The sequence below is a fragment of the Anolis carolinensis genome, chromosome 2 (genome assembly GCF_035594765.1).
Source record: "Anolis carolinensis isolate JA03-04 chromosome 2, rAnoCar3.1.pri, whole genome shotgun sequence".
Classification (NCBI taxonomy): Eukaryota; Metazoa; Chordata; class Lepidosauria; order Squamata; family Dactyloidae; genus Anolis; species Anolis carolinensis.
The window spans coordinates 18139782-18162369 of NC_085842.1; the positions used below are offsets into that span (position 1 = coordinate 18139782).

Below are 22588 nucleotides of genomic sequence, written 5' to 3' on the forward strand. Positions count from 1 at the left end.
TAACATCAGGGGAAACCTTTACCTTATTATTGTGACGTATATTGGAAAAAACTAATCATCACGGGAACCACTGACCGCAAAGGGAAGCTGATGAGGAAACACAACCTACAAACCATCTACAGACCCACAAAGAAAATCCAACAAATGCTACATTCAGCAAAGAACAAGAGGGATCCTCTCACCTCTGCAGGTGTCTACTGTGTATCATGCAGCTGTGGACAAGTCTACAGAGGGACGGCCAAACACAGCATTGCCCAGACACAAAGCAAGGAATATCAAAGGCACTGCAGACTAACTCAACCAGAGAAGTCAGCCATAGCAGAGCACTTGATGAACCAACCTGGACACAGAATATTATCTAAGAACACAGAAATACAGGACCACACTTTTCCCCTCCTTCCAGTGTAACGCTGGGCAAGGAAGGGTTAAGGGGAGGGAGTTTAGTTCCCAGAGAGGAAGGAAGGAAGTTGGCCTCCATATGCTCTTTCCTGTCCCTCTAGGAACCAAACTCTCTCCCCTTAACCCTTCCTTGCCCGGCTGGGAGAGAGAGTTTGCCCCTTTGGCCACCCACTCCTCCTGCTCCTTCTCCTTCTGGTGAGTCTTGTTCCCAGACCTTCTCCAAAGGGCCGAAGAGGGGCTGAAGCCCACAACTCCTGGAGGGAGGGACGAAGTTGGACCAGGCCTGCACTAACCTGGGATTGGGGGTCATCCAATTCACCATCAGGGAAATCCTTAGGAGGAGAGGCAGGCAGGCAGAGGCCCAATGTCTTTCCCCTCCCAACCCCCTCCCCTGCCTGCCTGGGTCCTCTTTCCCCCCTTTTTTATTACGTTTTACAAAGAGTATTTTCCACAAAGAAAGAAGGAGAACAAAGAAGGGGACGAGGGTTGCAGAGCTCTGATTAGTAGGTTAGAACTACCCTGTTTCCCCTAAAATAAGACATCCCCAAAAAATAAGACCTAGTAGAGGTTTTGCTGAATTGCTAAATATAAGGCCTCCCCCGAAAGTAAGACCTAGCAAAGTTCTTGTTTGGAAGCATGCCCGGCGTCCACCAAACAAAATACCATAGCATGCAGGATTGGTAAATATACATACCAGTTGTATATGGAAATAATGGTAGTAACAAATAATTCTTGACAGAAGTCACAGTTTGTCTGATTTGGTTATGTTGGTTTGTGATGACAACTACTATACAGTATAGAATAAATGTTCATTTTTTGTTCAACAATAAATATGAATTCTTCTTCATGGAAAAATAAGACATCCCCTGAAAATAAGACCTAGTGCATCTTTGGGAGCAAAAAATAATATAAGACACTGTCTTATTTTCAGGGAAACACGGTATATAAATGTCTTCTGTGTCACCAAGGAAGAGGAACGGGGTGGAGGGGGAGAAAGAAGCCTTATATTTGTTGAAATTATTACATGTACAATAGAATCTCACTTATCCAACATAAACGGGCCAGCAGAATGTTGGATAAGCGAATATGTTGGATAATAAGGAGAGATTAAGGAAAAGCCTATTAAACATCAAATTAGGTTATGATTTTACAAATGAAGCACCAAAACATCATGTTAGACAACAAATTTGGCAGAAAAAAGTAGTTCAATACGCAGTAATGCTATGTCGTAATTACTGTATTTATGAATTTAACACCAAAATATCATGATATATTGAAAACATTGACTACAAAAATGCGTTGGATAATCCAGAATGTTGGATAAGTGAGTGTTGGATAAGTGAGACTCTACTGTATATCTTCTACCCAAGCACTATTATTATACACATCATCTAATGCTTTGGAAATTCCAAATGTCCTCCACAACAGATAATAACACACTCTTGTCTATAGTAGTGGGTTCCACTGATTCTTCCATTTTTGTCTCCCTTTTTTTTTTGTCTAGATGAGGTCTCTGTTGGAGTTGATTATAATGAAACCATGTCATAGTTGAGTCTTTTTTGTAGCTCTTTTCGTACTTTTAATTTTTGCAGAGTTCCTTTTTCTAATAGTTGTTTATAAGGTAGACATTTTCTCCTACGTGTTCTTAGTTGTGGCTTAGGCAATGCAGGTATTTTATTGTAAACAATTGTTTTGTGTTTATTCCATACTCACATCAATGAATTTCTTATTTGATGTTTCTTAAAATTGGAGTCTGATTTCATTTTATCATTAATCAGATATGCATGTCATCCATATCAGTGCCTTCAGTTATAACAAGTCTTTCATATTTTAGAAAGATCCTCTCTTTATTCATGTCCAAGCTGCTGAATCATAGTATAGTCTCGTATATAGTAATGGCATTCCTCCTCTTATCTTTTGCATCTTATACATCTTTCATTTTTATTCTGGGTTTTTAATTTTTCCAAATGAACTTTGTCGGTTTTTTATTCCAGGCTTTAAGGAATGCTTCTTCTGACAAAATTGGTATTGTCTGAAACAAATACAACAATTTTGAGATTACATTAATTTTGATTGTTGAAATTCTTACCAGGCGAGATAGTTCTAAATTCTTCCACCTTCGAAGATATTTTTGTATTTCTTTCCATACTTTTTCATAGTAGTATTTTAATAATTCAGTTTCTGTTTTTCATCTGGATACCCAAATATTTTACTTTAGTTGTTATACTGATTTTTGTCCCTTGTTTCAAAGTCTCTTGGTTCTTCTTTACAAGAAAGGCTATGGATCGTGTAGCAGCTGAAGGAATCATGGGGGATAGTGTGGGTTGGGACTGAATGGGAGCTCAATGGAAGGCCAGGGGAGGCCAAGTGGGTCTGAAGGCTGGAAAAGCATAGGCCCAAGTAAAAGAAGGGCCCAGCATTACTTGGCTCCGAAATAAAGGGTTTGTTTTTACTTTCCAAAAAAAGCATCCTGAAGCCTGTTGTCTAATTCTGCCTTTCTTTCACAGAGGAAATGTGATTGTTGGCTGAGAATTTTGGAGTAGAGCCTGTTCAGTTGAGAGAAGAGGGAGGAAGAGCATCTTGGATCCAATTTGCTTATTCATCAAACAGTGGTTCCACAATGGAGAAACCCAGCTCACCTAGACTTGAAGCAGGCAGGGCTGCTGAGAGCAGTTGGGATTTCTGGGAAAGAACTACACAGACTTTCCTGAACATGTACATACATCGCCAGCGCTTCAGGCAGTCTTATTACCAAGAGGGCGAGGGACCCAGAGAGGTTTGCAGCCGCCTCCACGATCTCTGCCGTCAATGGCTGAAGCCAGAGCAACACAGCAAGGCTGAGATGCTGGACCTGGTGATCCTGGAGCAGTTCCTGAGCCTCCTGCCCCCAGAGATGGGGAGCTGGGTCCGAGAGTGTGGGGCAGAGACCTGTTCCCAGGCGGTGGCCCTGGCGGAAGGCTTTCTCCTGAGTCGGGCAGAGGACAAGAGGCAGGAAGAACAGGTGAGAGCATTTCCTCTTGGTTTCACTAACCTTGGGACTGATGAATAGATTAAACATACATCCTGCCTTTCTCCCAAGATGGGACCAATGTGAGGCAGAAGCCAGACTGTGGTCCCTATGCTTTTCCCAACTGCTCTGCCCCTCTTGCTGTCACCTTCATATTCACTGTAAACTTGCTGTTCTACTCAAATTTGTTGACCCCAGATATAACATTGAAAATGATGGGAGGGGGGAGTATGGCACTTGTTTCAAACTATGTTGCTATATCAGAATGCAGTTTCTGCACATTTGTAAAAAATGTTTTTCTAACCTTTCTCTATACTAATTATAGAATTCTCTGTGCTCTTCTAGGCCCAAAATAAGTACACTGAAGTCTACCCTGATGTCCCTGAATCAAAGAAACCTCCATCAGACACAATCCAGAGTCTCCTGCAGAAGGAGCTCAAGCAGGAAGGAGATGGGACTATAGCCTTGGCGGGTAAGAAAGAACCCTTCTGGGAGTTTTGGTGTTTTATGCCAGTGGATATTCCCCTTCAGGGGAATTTGGTTACATTTGGTTGCAACAGTGTAATTTCAGTGTGATTTAGAATTTTCTTTACTGTTATACTTCTATATTTGCATACTGTTGGGTGGGACTGAAATATCAGCCATACGGTATATTCACAGGTGAAACCCGAAGCTAAGATGAGCCATGAGACTAAGCTGGAAGACAAACAGATAACAAAGAATAACTTTAGTCAGTTAAAACTACCAAGCCCAGTACTAGTTTCAATCCAAACTATTCACAGCACTGGCTGAGATAAATGTCCTAAACTTCAAAACTTTACATATTCCTGGGCTGGAGAATGCTCCTGTGTTCTTAGGGTCATTTCCTGATAGGTTTTGTTTTAGGACAGTAATTGTCACCTCTGACAATTATTTGTGTGATCAGCTTTCCACACCTTGCTCTCTCTCCCAGGGGCTGGAATGATGTTGTTCCCGAATCCTCATTTGTTTCTTCCCTTTTGTGATGGAGTGGAACTGAATCAGGTAAGCAGAAGGATTCCTGGGAGGGGAGGACTGGAGCTGTCTGGGTGTCATTTGTTCCAGGCTTAATCATTAAGCATCTGTTGAAACAGACAAGATTGTTTTTTTAAAAGTGAAATACTGAAGTCACAATATCAAGCAGTGCTAACAAGGAGGGGAAAAAATATAGAAATCTTAACAAACCAGAATAGACGTTCAAAGAACTTTCAACTGAGCTAAGATGTAAAAGGAGCATCTACAATAAATGGAAAAGGGGAGAAATCACCGAAGAATTCAAATGAATAACATGCATAAGTAGGGAAAAGGCCTGACAAGCTAAAGCAGAAAAAGAGCTCAGGCTTGCCAGAGATGGTAAAAACAATAAAAAGTGGTTCTTTGTTTGTGTCAGTAGAAGAAGGAAAACAAGGAAACAGTAGGATCTTTGCCTGGAGAAATTGGTGAAATGCTAAATGGGGATAGGGAAAAGGTAGAACGTTGCCTCAGTCTTCTCCCAAAAAGGAATCATGATCCTACTTGAGCAAGATGGAGCAGATGAGGTAATAGGGGAAATGCAACCGTAAATATGTAAAGAAGTAGTCTAGGTATACCTGGCCACTCTAAATGAATTCAAGTCTCCAGGGCCACATGAACTACACCCAAGAGTGCTGAAGGAATTAGCAGAAGAAATTTCAGAACCAGTGGCAATAATCTTTGAGAATTCTTGGAGAACGGAAGAAGGCCGAGCAGACTGGAAGAGGCAAAAGTTGTCTCTATCTTTAAGAATGGACAAAAAAGAAGACCCCCAACAATTACCATTTATGTATTGTCGAAGGCTTTCATGGCTAAATTACAGCCCGAAAGATTCACAGCAACCCAATTATAATCTAGTCAGCTTGACCTAAATAACAGGAAAGATGTTGGAACAGATCATTAAGAAGGCAGTCTGTAATCACTAAAGGGCAACATGGGTTTCTCAAAAACAAGTCATGCCAATCTGTTTTTTCAATAGGGTTACAAGCTTAGTAGATGAAGGAAATGCAGTGGTTGTAGCACGTTTTGATTTAAGCAACACCTTTGGAAAGGCTCCCATGGTTTTACAAACAAGTAGTAAAAAGTGGGCTAGATAATACTGCTGTTAGGTGGATTTGTAATTGGTTGAGTGAATGAACCCAAAGGGTGCTCACCAATGCTTCATCTTTGTTCTGGAAAAAAGTGACTAGTGGAGTGCCACAGGATTCTGTCCTGAGCCCAGAACTGTTCAATATGCATATCATACTTTCAGATGACACCAAATTAGCAGGAATAGCTAATACTAGAAGAAAGGATCAGAATTCAAAATAGCCTTAAAATGCTAGAGAACTGGGCCAGTGAATGTAAGTACACTTAGGCAGCAAAGAAATGCGGTGCACAGATACAGAATGAGTGACAACTGGGGATCTTGGGAGTGTTAGTAGACCACAAATTGAACATAAGCCAACAATGTGATGCAGCAGCTTAAAAGACTATGGGATTTTGGGCTGCATCCAAAGGAATGTAGATTAAGGGAAGTCATGGTGATCTTCTTTCTGCTTTGTTGAGACCTCACCTGAAATAACACTGTGTCTAGTTCTGGGCTCTGCAATAAAAGCTGGAACATGTCCAGATTCCATTTCTGATTCTACATATCAATTAAGAAATGGTTCCGACTGTGACCAACCGGATGTCTCAACAAGCTTACAACTGTGGCATGGAGGCCTAAGCCCTTTCCCTTTCAACCAACCAACAGGAATGCAAATCTACTTTAAAGGTTTTATTGTAATTATTTTTCTAGATAGCCCTTATGTGAGAAGGAAATGTTTTCTTTTTCCACCAGGGCCCAATAACCTTTGAGGACGTGGCTGTCAATTTTTCCTTGGAGGAGTTGGTTCTTCTGAATACTGATCAGAAAGTCTTGCACATGCAGATCATGGAGGAGATTCGTGGGATTGTGGACTCTCTTGGTAAGGCTTCCACAATGATGGGAATTTCTATTTCAAATGCAGTATTATCCTAAATCATCACAGTCACCAAGGGTTCTCAAGGCAGGGCTTATGTTAGAAATCTATATATATATAAAAGAGTGATGGCATCAGGGCAGCGGACAAAACAACAAAACTACAGGCCCCTCAACCTCAAAATTTGACAACACAACCCATCATTCATAGCTCTAGGTTGATACAACAAAAAGAAAAGAAAAATAAAGTCCTAATTACAGGGAGAGGAATAATTGTTTTTATCCAATTGCTGCCAGTTTGAAGGCTAAGTTCCGCCCACTTGGTCTCCTAGCAACCTACTCAGCCCAGGCACAGTTAGGCCTCACTTAGGCTCTTCCACAGATTATCAGATTTTAACTGGATTATATAGCAGTGTAGACTCAAGGCCCTTCCATCCAGCTATATAACCCATTTATAATCTTATATTATCTGCTTTGAACTGGATTATCTTGACTCCACACTGCCATATAATCCACTTCAGTGTGCATACTAAATATAAAGGCAACCATACAACAGACATTCAATACCACCACTACCTCAACAATTTCTCACTAACACCACCAGACAACGCCACAGCAACGCGTGGCCGGGCACAGCTAGTATATGATATAAGAGTAATAATGATAATAATAAATATTTATATTTCACTTTTCTCCCTCAAGAGACCCAAAGCGGCTTACAGCATATTAATATCATACAGACGTCAGTCCGAATGCATATGTAAAACAAAGATGAATAAACAAAAACATCTTAAACAATTTAAAAGCAATATACATTTATGTGGCATCTTGTTGAGTTATCTTGCACTTCGCTCCAGTCAATAAAATAATGGCATTTTCTGACACTTCAGTCCAAATTTCTTCACTGAAGGCTTGTTTAAACAAAAAGGTTTATAGCTGATTCTTGAAAGAAGAAAGGGAGGGAAGAAACTGGAACCGGAGCAACTGACTGCACAAAGGGACAGTCCACAGAATGGTATTTCCAAGAAGTCTCCTATTACAGTATCTGGATTTTATTAGGGAAAACTACCCAAAAAATAGCAGAGCATACAAAAATACAAACAGGATACTTACAGTTGACGTTCAGCTCACAGCAAGCAGAGCCTGAAGTGATGTGGCTATAAAGAATTAAGAGCTTAGGAAGCAAAGATGCAGAGTTCAATCTTTAAAATTAAAAAAAACATTTATTTACAAAAATAATACCTACATTTCTTAATACTAAATAATTGGGTCTGAGCTACTCTCTATCTCCATCACTTCTAGGATTTAAAAGAGAGGGGGGAAACTCCAAGCACTACATCTCTTTTGACACCCACACACACACACAGAAAGGTCTCAATACAGAAAGCACACTAAGATGTAAAACTCAGAAGTCTGAATCAAAAGCATGCAACTGTAAAATATCCATTCTACACAACCAATCAGAAAGAGAAAAAGAATGAGAGAGAACAAATAGATATTCCTACTGTTATTTCAGGAAACAAGCGGAAGGGATTCCCTCAGCCTATTCTAAAGCCAACTAACTGTTCCTCATAGGGGACTGCAGACTTGAGCAGTGTGGGATTGAATCCCAACAGATTTATCAGCAGCTCTTACCTCTGGTACACAGTCTTGTCATTCCTCACAAACCGAACTGGTTTGGAGGCAATCTCTTCCCTCTGAAGTATGGTGACAGGTGAATGTCCCTATATCTGGTTGAGTCCTAGAGACCTTCCTTTTTTTCTTCCCTTCTCTCCTTCATCATTGTTCTCCTCTTTTTCTTTACAATCACTATCTTGTCAAGCAAATCTACCCCTTTGTAACTCATATTTGAAGCCAGCTTTCAAAAACTGTAAGAGTCCAATTCGGTAGTTTATGGTAAAGGCAAAACAATCTCTGCAATGCTCCAAAATTAGGTATGGGATCTTCTACACTGGAGCAGAAAAATCCAACCTTAACTGAACATGGGGAGGGAGAACTGGAGGTTGGCGGAGAGAAATAAAAAGGAGGGACTAATTGTGAAATGGGTGGTAGCAAGGTAACGTTTCATCTAGAGAAAAAGGCAAAAAATTTAATGTGAAGGGAAAAGGCATCCATTCCCCCCCAAAGAGAAGTAGTTAGAATAAAAAATCGGACTAGGCTGAGCAACAGGTAGCCTCTGGAGCATATGTTACTCATCTCTCTCTTAGAGGCTCTAGGCAGTCAGCCAGTGTCCATCTTTACTGAACAAGGGATGGGGAGAGGACAGCATTTATATATTATTTTCCTCCATGTCAATGTTGTTTTAAAGATCATTTCAATCCACTTCTTATCTCACTTCCCTAGAATCTTTATCACTCACACTGAGGAATGATTGTTTCTGTTCTTCATCACAGCAGATAACTGGAAGAAGAGCAATGTATGCACCAAGCACAGGAAGCATTTGGGACACAACGGGGGCCTTTCTAGACACCAACAAACCCACAGTGAAGATGAAGATTCTGCCAGAGAATGGCCTTACAAATGCAATGTATGTGGGCAGTGTTTTATGCAAAATATGGCACTTGTGCTTCACAAGACACTCCATACTGAAGAAAGCAACCTTAACAGGAAAGTATCAGCAAAATATGTGGTTGATTACAAATTGCCAGATCTGTGGCAACAAGAAATCTTTGAAGGAACCGAGGAATTCATAAGCCAGGAGTGTGGGAAATCTTTTCTCCAGAGTTCACACTTGATGATACATGAGAGATTTCACACAGAACAGGAACAATACAGTTTCCAGGAGTGTGGGAAGCATTTTGCTTACAGTTCACAATTGATGAGCCACAAAAAACACCACGCAAGAGAAAAGCCATACCAATGCCGGGAATGTGGGAAATGTTTTACTTACTATTCAGATGTGGTGAAGCACCAAAGACTCCACACAGGAGAGAAACCATACCAATGCCAGGAGTGTGGGAAATGTTTTGCTTACAGTTCATACTTGGTGAAGCACAAAAGACTCCACACAGGAGAGAAGCCATACCAATGCCAGGTGTGTGGGAAATGTTTTGCTGACAGTTCAGCCTTGGTGAGCCACAAAAGAGTCCACACAGGAGAGAAACCATTCCAATGCCAGGAGTGTGGGAAATGTTTTGCTGACAATTCAGCCTTGGTGAGCCACAAAAGACTCCACACAGGAGAGAAGCCATACCAATGCCAGGAGTGTGGGAAATGTTTTGCTTGCCGTTCAAACTTGGTGAGGCACAAAAGACTTCACACAGGAGAGAAGCCATACCAATGCCAGGAGTGTGGGAAGTGTTTTACTCAGACTTCATCCCTTAACAAGCACCAGAAAATACACACAGGCTAAAAAAAACAGAAATGCCAGGCGTGTGGGAAATGTTTTGTTTGCAGTTCATACCTTTTGAACTATCACAGGCTACATACAAGAGATACATCATCCAAATATCTGGGACAAAATTAATAAAATTTGTTGCAACAGAGAAATTGCAGGTTCTGGACCTTTGGTGCTGTGGACTATAGATTCAACATTTCCTGATGAACACGTGTTATTCCCTTGGCTTCCAGTACCTCTTGGCTTCATTTTGGACTCATTTCTAAGACAGTTCTCTTCTTAGTTTCAAACTTAGCTCAGTTTTTTTTGCTTTTTTGATTTGGGACTGTCATGACCTCCTTTCCTGGTGTTGTGGGGAACCATGAATGTAGGTCATGCTTTGGCCGGTAGCACACCTGAAGCAAGGGAGAGCTGATCAGGATGGAGGGTCTCCATGGAAATGGGGCTGGCATGGTGAAGGAGAGGGAAAGGGCGAGGGATATGAGGATGTGTTAGGGAAAACAACCTTTAGATGGAAGGGTTGTATGGCTATGTTCCAGAAGTATTCTCTCCTGATGTTTCCATACAGCCGGAAAACATACAACAACCCTGTCATGAAAGCCTTCAACAACACTTTAGATGGAACTTTGCTTTGCAACTGTACTATATGCTTTGAGAAATAAAAGGAAATTTAGCTTTCCAGCCATCCTGCGAGGTGATTTTGTCTCTAGAGAGGTGCAAGGAAGGACATAAAGTTCCATCTTTTGCCTTCATCTCTGCTTGTGGAAGAGAGACTTTAAGGCACCTGAGAAGTCTCTCAGCCTACGCAGCTCAGGTGCTCCCACCTCATATAGATCCATTAGCCAGTCAGCAGCAGGTCCCTTTAAACTGTCTCCCACAGCATGCACCTTAGCTTCCTCAGACGGAAATGTTGAGTCATAGTCCTTCACATTTGTGAGTAAGTATGGCAGCTGAGTTGGATCCCCATAGAATTTAATTCTGAGCTCTCCTCGGAGTCCAGGACCGATTTGGTTCAGACGGGTTGCCTGTGCTGATTCTCCAGGAGGGCCTTGCCTAAGGTTTCTTCCTCCTGCCTCACAGTGAAGCAGAGCTGGCTGGTGCGTCTGGGCCCCTCTGGCCCTATTCCCCTTCCATAAATTCCAGTATCTAGCTCGAAATCCAAAGTGTCCTCTAAGAGCCCCTCTCTACCTCTCAGCTGAAGGGAGATAGTTTGCAAAATAGCCTCCATTGACTTCATCTGGGCTCCATTGACTCCATCAGGATGGAGTTTTATCATGCCCCCAGGCTGGGTTTTTTCTTCTTCCTCCGAACAGTAACTTAGAGGGTTCTTAGAGGAGTCCTTAGATCCTTCCAAGGTACTGGTTGAGTTCAGCGCTGCTCCAATTTCACCTTCCAGCAGCAAAATGCCATCTGCAGACTCCTCTGCTAAGTCCTCACCCCCCTGTGGAGATGTCTCCTCAAGAGTTGCATTACCCGGCTTGTGGTGTGCTTTGTCCTCCAACATTTTTCAGGCAACTTCCTCTCACTGGATCCCCAGAAAGATGTGTTCTTATGCTAGGCAATTGTGTTTTCCCAGAAAGAACCACAAAGTGAAATTAAAGCATCTAAAAAACTGCGCCCACCCAAGCCGTTTGTCATTGAGTCACTGTGGACTGTGCTCTGTGGACTGCAATGTCTGCAAATCTTTATGGTCTGTCCACACCTTGAAAGGATGTTTATAGATTTTTTGATAGATAGTTGCAAATCCCATCATTTGTGGTCCATCGTCCGCAAACCGTTGCAGCGGGTAAAGGTGGTCATGGCGGGGGTCAGGTCTGTGTGCCAAGTTTGGTCAAACGCTTTCACTCCCACAGACTACTGTTACTCGAACCAATGATGGATCAGGGCCAAACTTGGCACACATACCCCCCATGATCCACGCTACATCCTGGTGTAGTTTGAGGGAGGATGGATCAAGGATCAGACTTTCAGTACCTTCACTCACTTCCTGAGACCACTGCAACTGCCACAAAATGACCGATCAAGACCAAACTTGGCACATAGAACCCCCATGACACACTCTACACCCTGGAGCGGTTTGGAAGACTTTGTACCATGGATGATGGGACTTGCAGTATCTTCACTCATTTCCTAAGACCACTACGGCCCACAGGAATGACTGAAGAAAATCAGACCTGGCACAGAGAGCACCCATGACCCACTCCATGTCCTGATGCGGGTTGGAAGACGATGGACCATGAACGATGGGGCTTTCAATACCTTCACTCACTTCCAGGGAGCACTGCACCCCCACCAATCACTGATCAAGACCCAACTTGGCACACAGTCCCCATGACCCACTCTACATTCTGGCACTGTTTGGAGGAGGATGGGACTTCCATATGGGAGTTGTAGTTCACCCGCACCCACTGAACCCAGCTGACATTGGATCAAGACTACACTTGGAACACAGGCAAACAATGCCTTTCTCAAATGACCTGGGCACTGCTGGGTCCCCAAGCTAGTAAATTAAAATAAAAGTGAACATTTATAATAAGCATAGCAAGATCAGTAAATGTTCCCGGGGGAGGGAGAAGGAGGGGAAATGATGTAAAGCAGAATACAGGATGATGGGAAAAAAATAATGAGTCCTTTTGAGAACCTTGGACAGACGGTTATGTATAAGATCAGTAAGACTCTGAGCTACAGTCAATCTATTTGTATTGTGTTTAAACTATAGAATAGCTGGAGAAACCAGGAAAAATGATTATACACTTGATCATACTGATGTATAAATATTCACGTTTTTCTACACCTTTGGATTTTGTAAAGTGAACAAGAATAAAATGGAATATATCTATATCTATATCTTACCTATCTATCTCCTATCTTCTATACACATACCCTGTTCCCCCTAAAATAAGACATCCTCAGAAAATAAGACCTAGTAGAGGTTTTGCTGAATTCCTAAATATAAGGCCTCCCCAGAAAGTAAGACCTAGCAAAGTTTTTGTTTGGAAGCATGCCCATCGACCAGAACACCAGAGCATGCAGGATCAGTAAATATACATACCATAGAGTGTTGTACATGGAAATATTGGTAGTAACAAGAAATTCTTGATAGGATTCACAGTTCGTCTGGTTATGCTGGTTTGTGATGACAACTACTGTACAGTATATAATAAATGTTCATTTTTTTTTTGTTCAACAATACATGTGAATTCTTCTTCATGGAAAAATAAGACATCCCCTGAAAATAAGACCTAGCGCATCTTTGGGAGAAAAAATTAATATAAGACACTGTCTTATTTTCGGGGAAACACGGTAATAAAAGTGAAAATCTGTATGTGTATGTGGCACAGGTGTCTGTTCACACAGACAGCCTCTGACCTCCACAAACAGGCTATAGTTCCCAGTGCTGAAGAGCCACTAAGTCACTCTCTCCAAGGACACTGCAGGTTACAGTGAGCACATCCCAGTGTTCCTCTCTCTCTCTCTCTCTCTCTATTTGCATGATCCCACCCACTGCTTGTAACTTAACCCTTTCCTACCATTTCTTACAGCTCACAGCAAACAGGAACTGATCAGCAACTGAACAGACTGGAGAGGTTTGGGGAGAATTCACCATGATTTATAGGAGTTGTAGGGACTGGGATGTATAGTTCATCTGCAATCTAAGAGCACTTTGAACCGCACCAATGATGAACCTGGAACTAACTTGGCATACAGACCCAACATGGCCAACTTTGCATACTGGTGGGGTTTGGGGGTGATTGACCTTGACATCCAGGAGTTATAGTTCACCTGGGAGTTTCCAACCTGGGAGAGTTATAGCTCTGGGTCAGACTTGGCACACAAATTAAACATGGCCAACTGGGAATACTGAACGACTTGGGAGGTAAATTGACCTTTATAGTTCACCTGTATTCTGTGAGCCCTCTGAACCACACCAATGACAGATCTGGATCAAACTTAGCACACAGACTCAATGCTGCCAGCTTGGAGTGATTGACCTTGGCACCAGAGTTATAGCTCACCAGTATTCAGATAACACTGAATCCAGCAAGTGACGGATCTGGACCACACCTGGCACACAGACCCAACATGGCCAACTGTGAATACTGACAGGCTTTGTGGGTGATTGACCTTGGCACTAGAGAGTTATAGTTCACCCATATTCAGAGAACATTGAACCCAGCAAGTGACGGATCTGGACCAAACGTGGCACACAGACTCAACATGGCTAACTGTGAATACTGGCAGGTGTTTCAGAAAGATTTCCCTGGGAATCTGGAAGTTGTAGTTCACCCTTATCCAGTTCACCCTTATCCATTGAACCAACTGACAACGGATCTCGACCAAACTTGCCAAACAGACCCAACATAGCCAACTTTGTATACTGGCAGGGTTTGGGGGTGATTGAATTTGTCATCTGGGAGTTACAGTTCACCCGTATTCAGAAAACACTGAACCGAGCCAACATCAGATCTGGACCAAACTTGGCACACATACCCAACATGGCCAACTGTGAATACTGGCATGGTTTCAGGGTGCTTGCTCTGGGAATCTGGGAGTTGTAGTTCACATTTATCCAGAGAACACTGAACCCAGCAGACGATGGATCTGGACCAAATGTGGCACACAGACTCAACATGGCCAACTGTGAATAGTGTTCCCTCACTTATCGTGATGGTTAGGTTCCAGGACCACCCGCAATAAGTGAAAATCTGTGAAGTAGGAACACTATATTTATTTTAATATTTATACATTATTTTAGAAGTTATACTCTATTTTAAGTCTTTATCAACCAATTGTGTGTTGATAAATAGCCTCCTTCTCCTCCCGTTACCGCTTGGGCTCCTTTTCTCTCCCTTTGGCTTCTCCTTCCTCTCTTCCTTAGGCTGTAAATTGTAATTTTTTATGATTTATAATAGTCTTTTAGAGTTTATTGAAAAACTATGAAACAGCGAATCCGCAAAAAGTGAACCGTGAAGTAGTGAGGGAACACTGTACTGGCAGGTGTTTCAGGAAGATTGTCCTGGGGATAAGGAGCCTTATCACCAAAGTGAAAGACGAAAGTGCAAAAGCTGGGTTGCAGTTAAACATCAAGAAAACCAAGATCATGGCAACTACACCTATTGATAACTGGCAAATAGAAGGAGAAAACGTGGAGGCAGTGACAGACTTTATATTTCTAGGAGCGAAGATCACTGCAGATGCAGACTGCAGCCAGGAAATCAGAAGACGTTTACTTCTTGGGAGGAGAGCAATGGCCAACCTTGACAAAATAGTGAAGAGCAGAGAATCATACTGGCAACGAAGGTCCACATAGTCAAAGCAATGGTATTCCCCAGAGTAACCTATGGATGTGAGAGCTGAACCATAAGGAAGGCTGAGCAAAGGAAGATAGACGCTTTTGAACTTTGGTGCTGGAGGAAAATCTTGAGAGTGCCTTGGACCGTGAGAAGATCCAACCAGTCCATCCTCCAGGAAAGAATGCCCCGTGGCTGCTCACTGGAGGGAAGAATATTAGAGGCAAAGATGAAGTATTTTGGCCACATCATGAGGAGACAGGAAAGCTTGGAAAAGATCATGATGCTGCGGAAAAGGGAAGGAAAAAGGAAGGAAAAAGGAAGAGAGGCCGACCAAGGTTGAGATGGATGGATGGTATCCTTGAAGGGACTGGCTTGACCACGGCCATGGCCGACAGGGAGCTCTGGCATGGACTGATCCACGAGGTCACGAAGAGTCGGAAACGACTATGCGAATGAGAGTGTCCTGGGAATCTGGGAGTCGTAGTTCACCCTTATCCAGAGAACACTGAACCCAGCCGACGATGGATCTTGACCAAATTTGTCACACAGACCCAACATGGCCAACTGAGACTACTAGGGGAGTTTTGGGAAGGCTGACCCAAGATTTTTTGGGAGTTGTAATTCACCCACATCCTTATACATTTTCTAATGGGAGCATTGATAAAAAACAAAAGCAAAGACTGAGTTTTTTTCCAAACATATGACCAAACTGGTACAGTAGAATCTCACTTATCCAAGCCTGTCTTATCCAAGCCTCTGTATTATCCAAGGCATTTTTGTAGTCATATATCGTGATATTTTTGCAGTCAAGGTTTTCAATATATTGTGATATTTTGGTGCTAAATTCGGAAATACAGTAATTACAACATAACATTACTGCGTATTGAGCTACTTTTTCTGTCAAATTTGTTGTATAACACGATGTTTTGGTGCTTAATTTGTAAAATCATAACCTAATTTGATGTTTAATAGGCTTTTCCTTAATCTCTCCTTATTATCCAATATATTCGCTTAGCCAAGGTTTTGCCGGCCCGTTTAGCGTGGATAAGTGAGACTCTACTGCAGGGGTCCCCAAACTAAGGCCCGGGGGCTGGATGCGTCCCACCGAAGCCATTTATCCGGCCCCCACAGCACAAGGGCTGAAGGGGGTTGGGCTAAATGACCCAAGGGTTCTCTTCTTCTCTTACAACCATTATTATTATTATTATTATTATTATTATTATTATTATTATTATTATTATTAAGGCTGGGTGGCCATCTGTCAGGGGTGCTTTGCTTGTGCTTTTGGTCCACAGAGGCAGAAGGGGGTTGGACAAAATGGCCCACGGGGTCTCTTCCAAGCCTCTTTATTATTATTATTATTATTATTATTATTACTATTATTATTTATTAACATTCAGGCTGGGTGGCCATCTGTCAGGGGTGCTTTGCTTGTGCTTTTGGTCCACAGAGGCAGAAGGGGGTTGGACAAAATGGCCCAAGGGGTCTCTTCCAAGCCTCTTTATTATTATTATTATTATTATTATTATTATTATTTTATTATGACACAGCAAACAAGATAGATATGCTGGATTTCATATCACAAAATCACAAGTCGAACACTTCCCAAGTGTCTAGGACTGTGTGATGTATTTTCGGATGATGCGTGCAGATCCCAGCAGGGTGGCCTTTTGCAGCTGGCAGATCGTAATTTTGTCACTGTCTATTGTTTCCAAATGCCGGCTGAGATCTTTTGGCACGGCACCCAATGTGCCGATCACCACCAGGACCACCTGCACTGGTTTCTGCCAGAGTCTTTGAAGTTCAGTCTTGAGGTCCTGATAGCGGCTGAGTTTTTCCTGTTGTTTTTCGTCAATGCGACTGTCACCTAGGATGGTGACATCAATGATCCAAACCTTGTTCTTTTCCACAACTATGATGTCTGGTGTGTTGTGTTCCAGAACTTTGTCAGTCTGGATTCGAAAGTCCCACAGTATTTTTGCATGCTCATTCTCCAATACTTTTGCAGGTTTGTGATCCCACCAGTTCTTTGCTGCTGGGAGGTGGTACTTGAGGCATAAGTTCCAATGAATCATTTGGGCCACATAGTTGTGCCTCTGTTTGTAGTCTGTCTGTGCGATTGTCTTACAGCAGCTGAGGATATGATCAATGGTTTCGTCGGTGTCCTTGCACAATTATTATTATTATTACTATTACTATTATTATTTATTAACATTGAGGCTGGGTGGCCCTCTGTCAGGGGTGCTTTGCTTGTGCTTTCGGTGCACAAAGGCAGAAGGGGATTGGACTCAATGGCCCAAGGGGTCTCTTCCAACCCTCTTTTTATTATTATTGCTGTTATTATTATTATTATTTATTGCTCGGTGGCCAATTATAGTCCGGCCCTCCAAGGATTGTGAACTGGCCTCCTGTTTAAAAAGTTTGGGGATCCCTGCTCTACTGTATTACCTCAGGTCCAAAAACAAACAAGGCCGTCTTCAAATAACCCGGGCATCGTTGGGTACCCATGAAATAAGCTTGTCCATAGAGTAAAAAACAATTAACAGCGTTTGTGTGATTAATACAAGATCCCCACCTAGTTTCCCGCCCTTGGCTTTGCTTCCCAAACTGGCGCCTCTCTTTCTCTCTCTCTCCTCTTGCCTTCCCTCCTTTTCTCCTCAGCTCAGGGTGGTCACGTGGTGGTAAGTGTGTACTGGCCAGAAAAGCGACGGCGCATGCGCTGGAGAGCAGCGGGGGGGGGGGAGGAGCCACTTCCGCCTCGCCTCTTCCTCTTCTTCCCTCTCCTCCTGGCGAGCCTCATCCCAGTCCCTCCCCATAGGACGGATCCTGCGGCTGCTCAAACAAAGGAGGCTCCATTGTAGCCCCATTCAAGAGATCTAGAGCAGGCCTGGGCCCACCTGGGAGAGATAGTCTGTGTTGGGACTGAAGGGGAGCTGAATGGGAGGCCTGGTGGGCCTAGAGGCCCAGCTGAAAGGAGAGAGGGCCCAGCACGACCTGGCTCCCAAATAAATACAGGCCTTGTTTAAACCCTCTCCAAAAAAAAATCCTCCCAAATCCCATTGTTTAATGCTTACTCTCTTTCACAGAAGCAATGTGATTGTTGCTTGAGAATTTTGGACTTTGTTCAGTTGAGAGAAGAGGAAGGGAAAGCATTTTGGATACAGTTTGGTTCTTCATCAAGCAGTGGTTCCAACATGGAGAGAACCAACTCACCTGGACTTGAAGCAGGACTTGGGAGCAGTGGGGCATCCTGGGGAAAAGCTACACATAAGTTTCTGAGTGTGGACCTTTACAGCACAGACATACAGCGCCAGCACTTCAGGCAGCTCGCCTACCTAGAGGGCAAGGGACCCAGAGAGGTTTGCAGCCGCCTCCACGATCGCTGCTGCCAATGGCTGAAGCCAGAGCAACACACCAAGGCTGAGATGCTGGACCTGGTGATCCTGGAGCAGTTCCTGAGCATCCTGCCCCCAGAAATGGGGAGCTGGGTCCGAGAGTGTGGGGCAGAGACCTCTTCCCAGGCGGTGGCCCTGGCGGAAGGCTTCCTCCTGAGTCGGGCAGAGGACAAGAAGCAAAAAGAACAGGTGAGAGCATTTCCTCTTGGTTTCACTAACTTTGGGACTTCTTTATTTACTACATTTATATTCCACCCTTCTCACTTCGAAGGGGACTCAGAGCAGCTTACAGATTATATGTACATACAATATATATTATTACCATAGCACAATATTAGCGTTATATATTATTATAAATCAGAAGACGTTTAGTTCTTGGGAGGAGAGCAATGGCCAACCTCGATAAAATAGTGAAAAGCAGAGACATCACACTGGCAATGAAAATCTGCATAGTTAAAGTAATGGTATTCCCCATAGTAACTGATGGATGCGAGAGCTGGACCATAAGGAAGGCTGAGCGAAGGAAGATAGACGCTTTTGAACTTTGGTGTTGGAGGAAAATCCTGAGAATGCCTTGGACCGCAAGAAGATCCAACCAGTCCATCCTCCAGGAAAGAATGCCCAATGGCTGCTCACTGGAGGGAAGGATATTAGAGGCAAAGATTAAATATTTTGGCCACATCATGAGGAGACAGGAAAGCTTGGAAAAGATCATGATGCTGGGGAAAATGGAAGGAAAAGGAAGAGAGGCCGACCAAGGTTGAGATGGATGGATGGTATCCTTGAAATGACTAGCTTGATCTTGAAGGAACTGAGGGCAGCGACAGCCGACAGGGAGGTCTGACGTGGACTGGTCCATGAGGTCATGAAGAATCAGAAATGACTGAGTGAATGAACATGCACATTATTATATTGTACTATATCACCATAGTGTAATATATTACGTATAATATATAATTAATATCGTTATATTGTGTTATTATTAGAATTGTATTAAATTATAATATTATTATCAATATTATATGTATATACAATATATTATGTTATTATATATGTTTGATAGATTAAACGCACATTCTGCCTTTCTTCCAAGATGGGACTGATGTATGGGGGAAGCTGGACTCTGCTCCCTTTGCCTCTTGTCATGAGCCAACAATGTCAGGTAGCAGCTAAAAAAGCCAATGGGATTTTAGCCTGCGTAAATAGGAGTGTAGTAGATCCAGGGAAGTCGTGCTACCCCTCTATTCTGCCTTTCAGACAACATCTGGAATTCTGTGTCGCAATTCTGAGCACCGCAGTTGAAGGGAGATGTGGGCAAGCTTGAATGTGTCCAGAGATGGGCGGCTGAAATGATCAAGGGTCTAGAAAACAAGCTCTATGAAGAGTGGCTTAAGGAGCTGGGCATGTTTAGCCTGCAGAAGAGAAGGCTGAGAGGAGACATGATGAGGGCGATGTATATATATGTGAGGGGAGCTCCTTTGGAGGCTATTAAACAGAGGCTGGATGGTCATCTTTCAGGGGTGCTTTGAATGTGATTTTCCTGCTTCTTGGCAGGGGGTTGGACTGGATGGCCCACGAGGTCTCTTCCAATCCATGATTCTATTATTTTCCCACCTGCTCTGCCCCTCCTGCTGTCACCTTTATATTCAACGTAAGCTCCGTTGTTGTTCTACTAAAATATGTTGATGTTACTTACATTGAATGTGATGGAGGGGAAATACGGCCAATCTCAGAATGCAGTTTCTGCACATTTGGAAAAAAAATCATTTTTTGACCTTTCTCTATACTAATCATGGAATTCTCTGTGCTCTTCTAGGCCCAAAATAACTGCATGGAAGTCCACCCTGATGTCTCTGAATCAGAAGAACCCGCATCAGACACCACCCAGAGCCTCCAGCAGAAAGAGCTCAAGCAAGAAGGAGATGGGACTATAGCCTTGGAGGGTAAGAAGGGACCCTTCTGGGAGTTTTGGTCTTTTATGCCAATATAAATTCCCCTTCAGGGGATTATAGCACATCCACAATCAGTTAGAGCTAGAGAAGACGTACATGCAGGATCCTTTGGCCTTGATAATTATATAGGTAGGCATTTGGTTGCAAAAAGTATTTCAGTGTGATTTGGAGTTTTCTTTATTGTTATAATTCTACATTTGCATACTGTTGGGTGGGACTAAAATATCAGCTGTACCAATGTGAAACCCGAAGGCTAAGATGAGCCATGAGACAGAGCCAAAAGGCAAACAGATAACAAAGAATAACTTCATCAATTGAAATATCAAACCCAGTACTAGTGTCAATCTAAGCTATTAACAGCACTGAATGAGATAAAAAAAGTCCTAAATTCCAAAACTTTACATTTTCCTGGATCAGTCAATGCTCCTATGTTCATAGGATCATTTCCTCATAGGGTTTTTTTTTGTAATTGTAACCTCTGAGACATGTTTATGTGATCAGCTTTCCACACCTTTCTCTCTCCCAGGGGCTGGAATGACATTGTTGCCAAATCCTCAGTCGTTTCTTCCGCTTTGTGATGAAGTGGAACTGAATCAGGTAAGCAGAAGGATTCCTGGGAGAGGAGGACTGGAGGTGCCTGGATGCCATTTGTTCCAGGCACCACAATAAAAGCTGGAACATGTCCAGATTCCATTTTGGATTCTACATATCAATTACGCAATGGTTCTAACTGTGACCAACTGGACGTCTCTACAAAGCTTACAATTGTGGCACGGAGGCCTTGTCCCCTTTCCCTTTCAGTGAACCAAGAGGAATGTAAATCTACTTTAAAGATATTTTTGTAATTATCTTTTTTGATTGCCCTTATGTGAGAAGTAAATGTTTTCTTTTTCCACCAGGACTCGATCACCTTTGAGGACATGACTGTCCATTTCTCCCTGGAGGAGTGGGTTCTCCTGAATCCTGATCAGAAAGTTTTGTACACAGAGATCATGGAGGAGATTAATGGGATTGCGGACTCTCATGGTAAGGCTCCCTTACTGATACTGATTTCTATTTCAACATGCAGTATTATCCTAAATCATCAGTCACTGAGGGTCCTCAAGGCGTGGCTTATGTTAGAAATATACGACATAAGTTGTGGTAGTAGTAGTAGTAGTAATAATAATAATAATAATAATAATAATAATACATCTTTATCTATATCCCACTTTTCTCCCTCAAGGGACCCTAAGCGGCTTACAGCATATTAATATCATACAAATGTCACTCTGAACACTTAAATAAACCAAATAAAACAATCAATAAACACAAAACATCTTAAAAAGAATTGAAAAGCAATATACATTCATGTGGCATCTGCTCGAGTTATATTGCACTTCGCTCCATTCGATAAAATTATGGCATTTTCTGGCATTTCGGTCTAAATTTCTTTTAGCTGATTCTTGAAGGAAGAAAGAGGGAACTGCTTTGATTTCTTTGGGAATAGTATTGCACAGGCTCGGGGCAGTCACCAAGAAAGCTCTCTCTTTCTGGGGGTCCCTGACGATCTTAAGGATTGGGCAGGTTGATATGAGAAGATGCAGTCAGATAAGTAAGTTGGACCTGAACCATTTAGAGGTTTAAAGGTCAAAACCAGCACCTTGAATTGGGCTCGGAAACAAATTGTCAGCCAGTGAAGGTGCTGTAGCAGTGGAGTTGTGCGCTCTCTAGGGCCATCACCTGTGAGTAGCCTGGCTGGAGCTCTTTGGACTAATGGAAGTTTCCGGACACTCTTCAAGGGAAGCCCCACATAGACCTATTACAGTAGTCTAGATGGGATGTAGCCAAGACATGGACCACCATGGCCAGGCCTGGCTATCCAGAGATACGGTCACAACTGGCACACAGGTTTTAATTGACTTGGTGCCTGAGCAACAGCAACATACACAGAGCACAACATATATATGGCAAGCATTCCATGCCGGGACATAAAAAAACTATAAATACACAGGAACATTAAAACCAGTTATATCTACTTTAAAATCAGCTGTTTAAACCAACTCAAGACACAATTTTAGCACCAGTTCGGATAGCAATGGGAAATACTTCCGTACCTGGATTCAAGTTCAAGCATACCACATTCTTTCACAGCACCAGGGCTCCCCGGAAAACCTCTCAAGAGTGAACACTCCATATCAGTCACACAGCTCTCTGGCCCCTTCTACACTGCCATATAAATCCAGATTATCTG

At 42.7% G+C, this 22588-nt stretch overlaps 1 protein-coding gene across 3 annotated transcripts in view; it reads left to right on the forward strand.

Annotated features, from left to right (window-relative positions):
- Window positions 1–486: 486 nt before the first annotated feature.
- Window positions 487–22588, forward strand: part of LOC134297017 (zinc finger protein 721-like) — a 41972-nt gene continuing 19870 nt past the window's right edge. Inside the window, exons 1-6 of one of the 3 annotated variants that reach the window (XM_062973454.1) lie at window positions 487–594; window positions 2907–3400; window positions 3752–3878; window positions 4359–4429; window positions 6258–6384; window positions 8771–9724. In XM_062973454.1, the coding sequence (XP_062829524.1) occupies window positions 3020–3400; window positions 3752–3878; window positions 4359–4429; window positions 6258–6384; window positions 8771–9724 (1660 nt within the window). In that variant the 5' untranslated portion in view covers window positions 487–594; window positions 2907–3019. Of the gene's footprint in view, window positions 595–2906; window positions 3401–3751; window positions 3879–4358; window positions 4430–6257; window positions 6385–8770; window positions 9725–17747; window positions 18593–20219; window positions 20347–20881; window positions 20953–21254; window positions 21382–22588 lie in introns of those variants that run through there. The other 2 variants (XM_062973453.1, XM_062973451.1) reach the window with 2 other exon arrangements.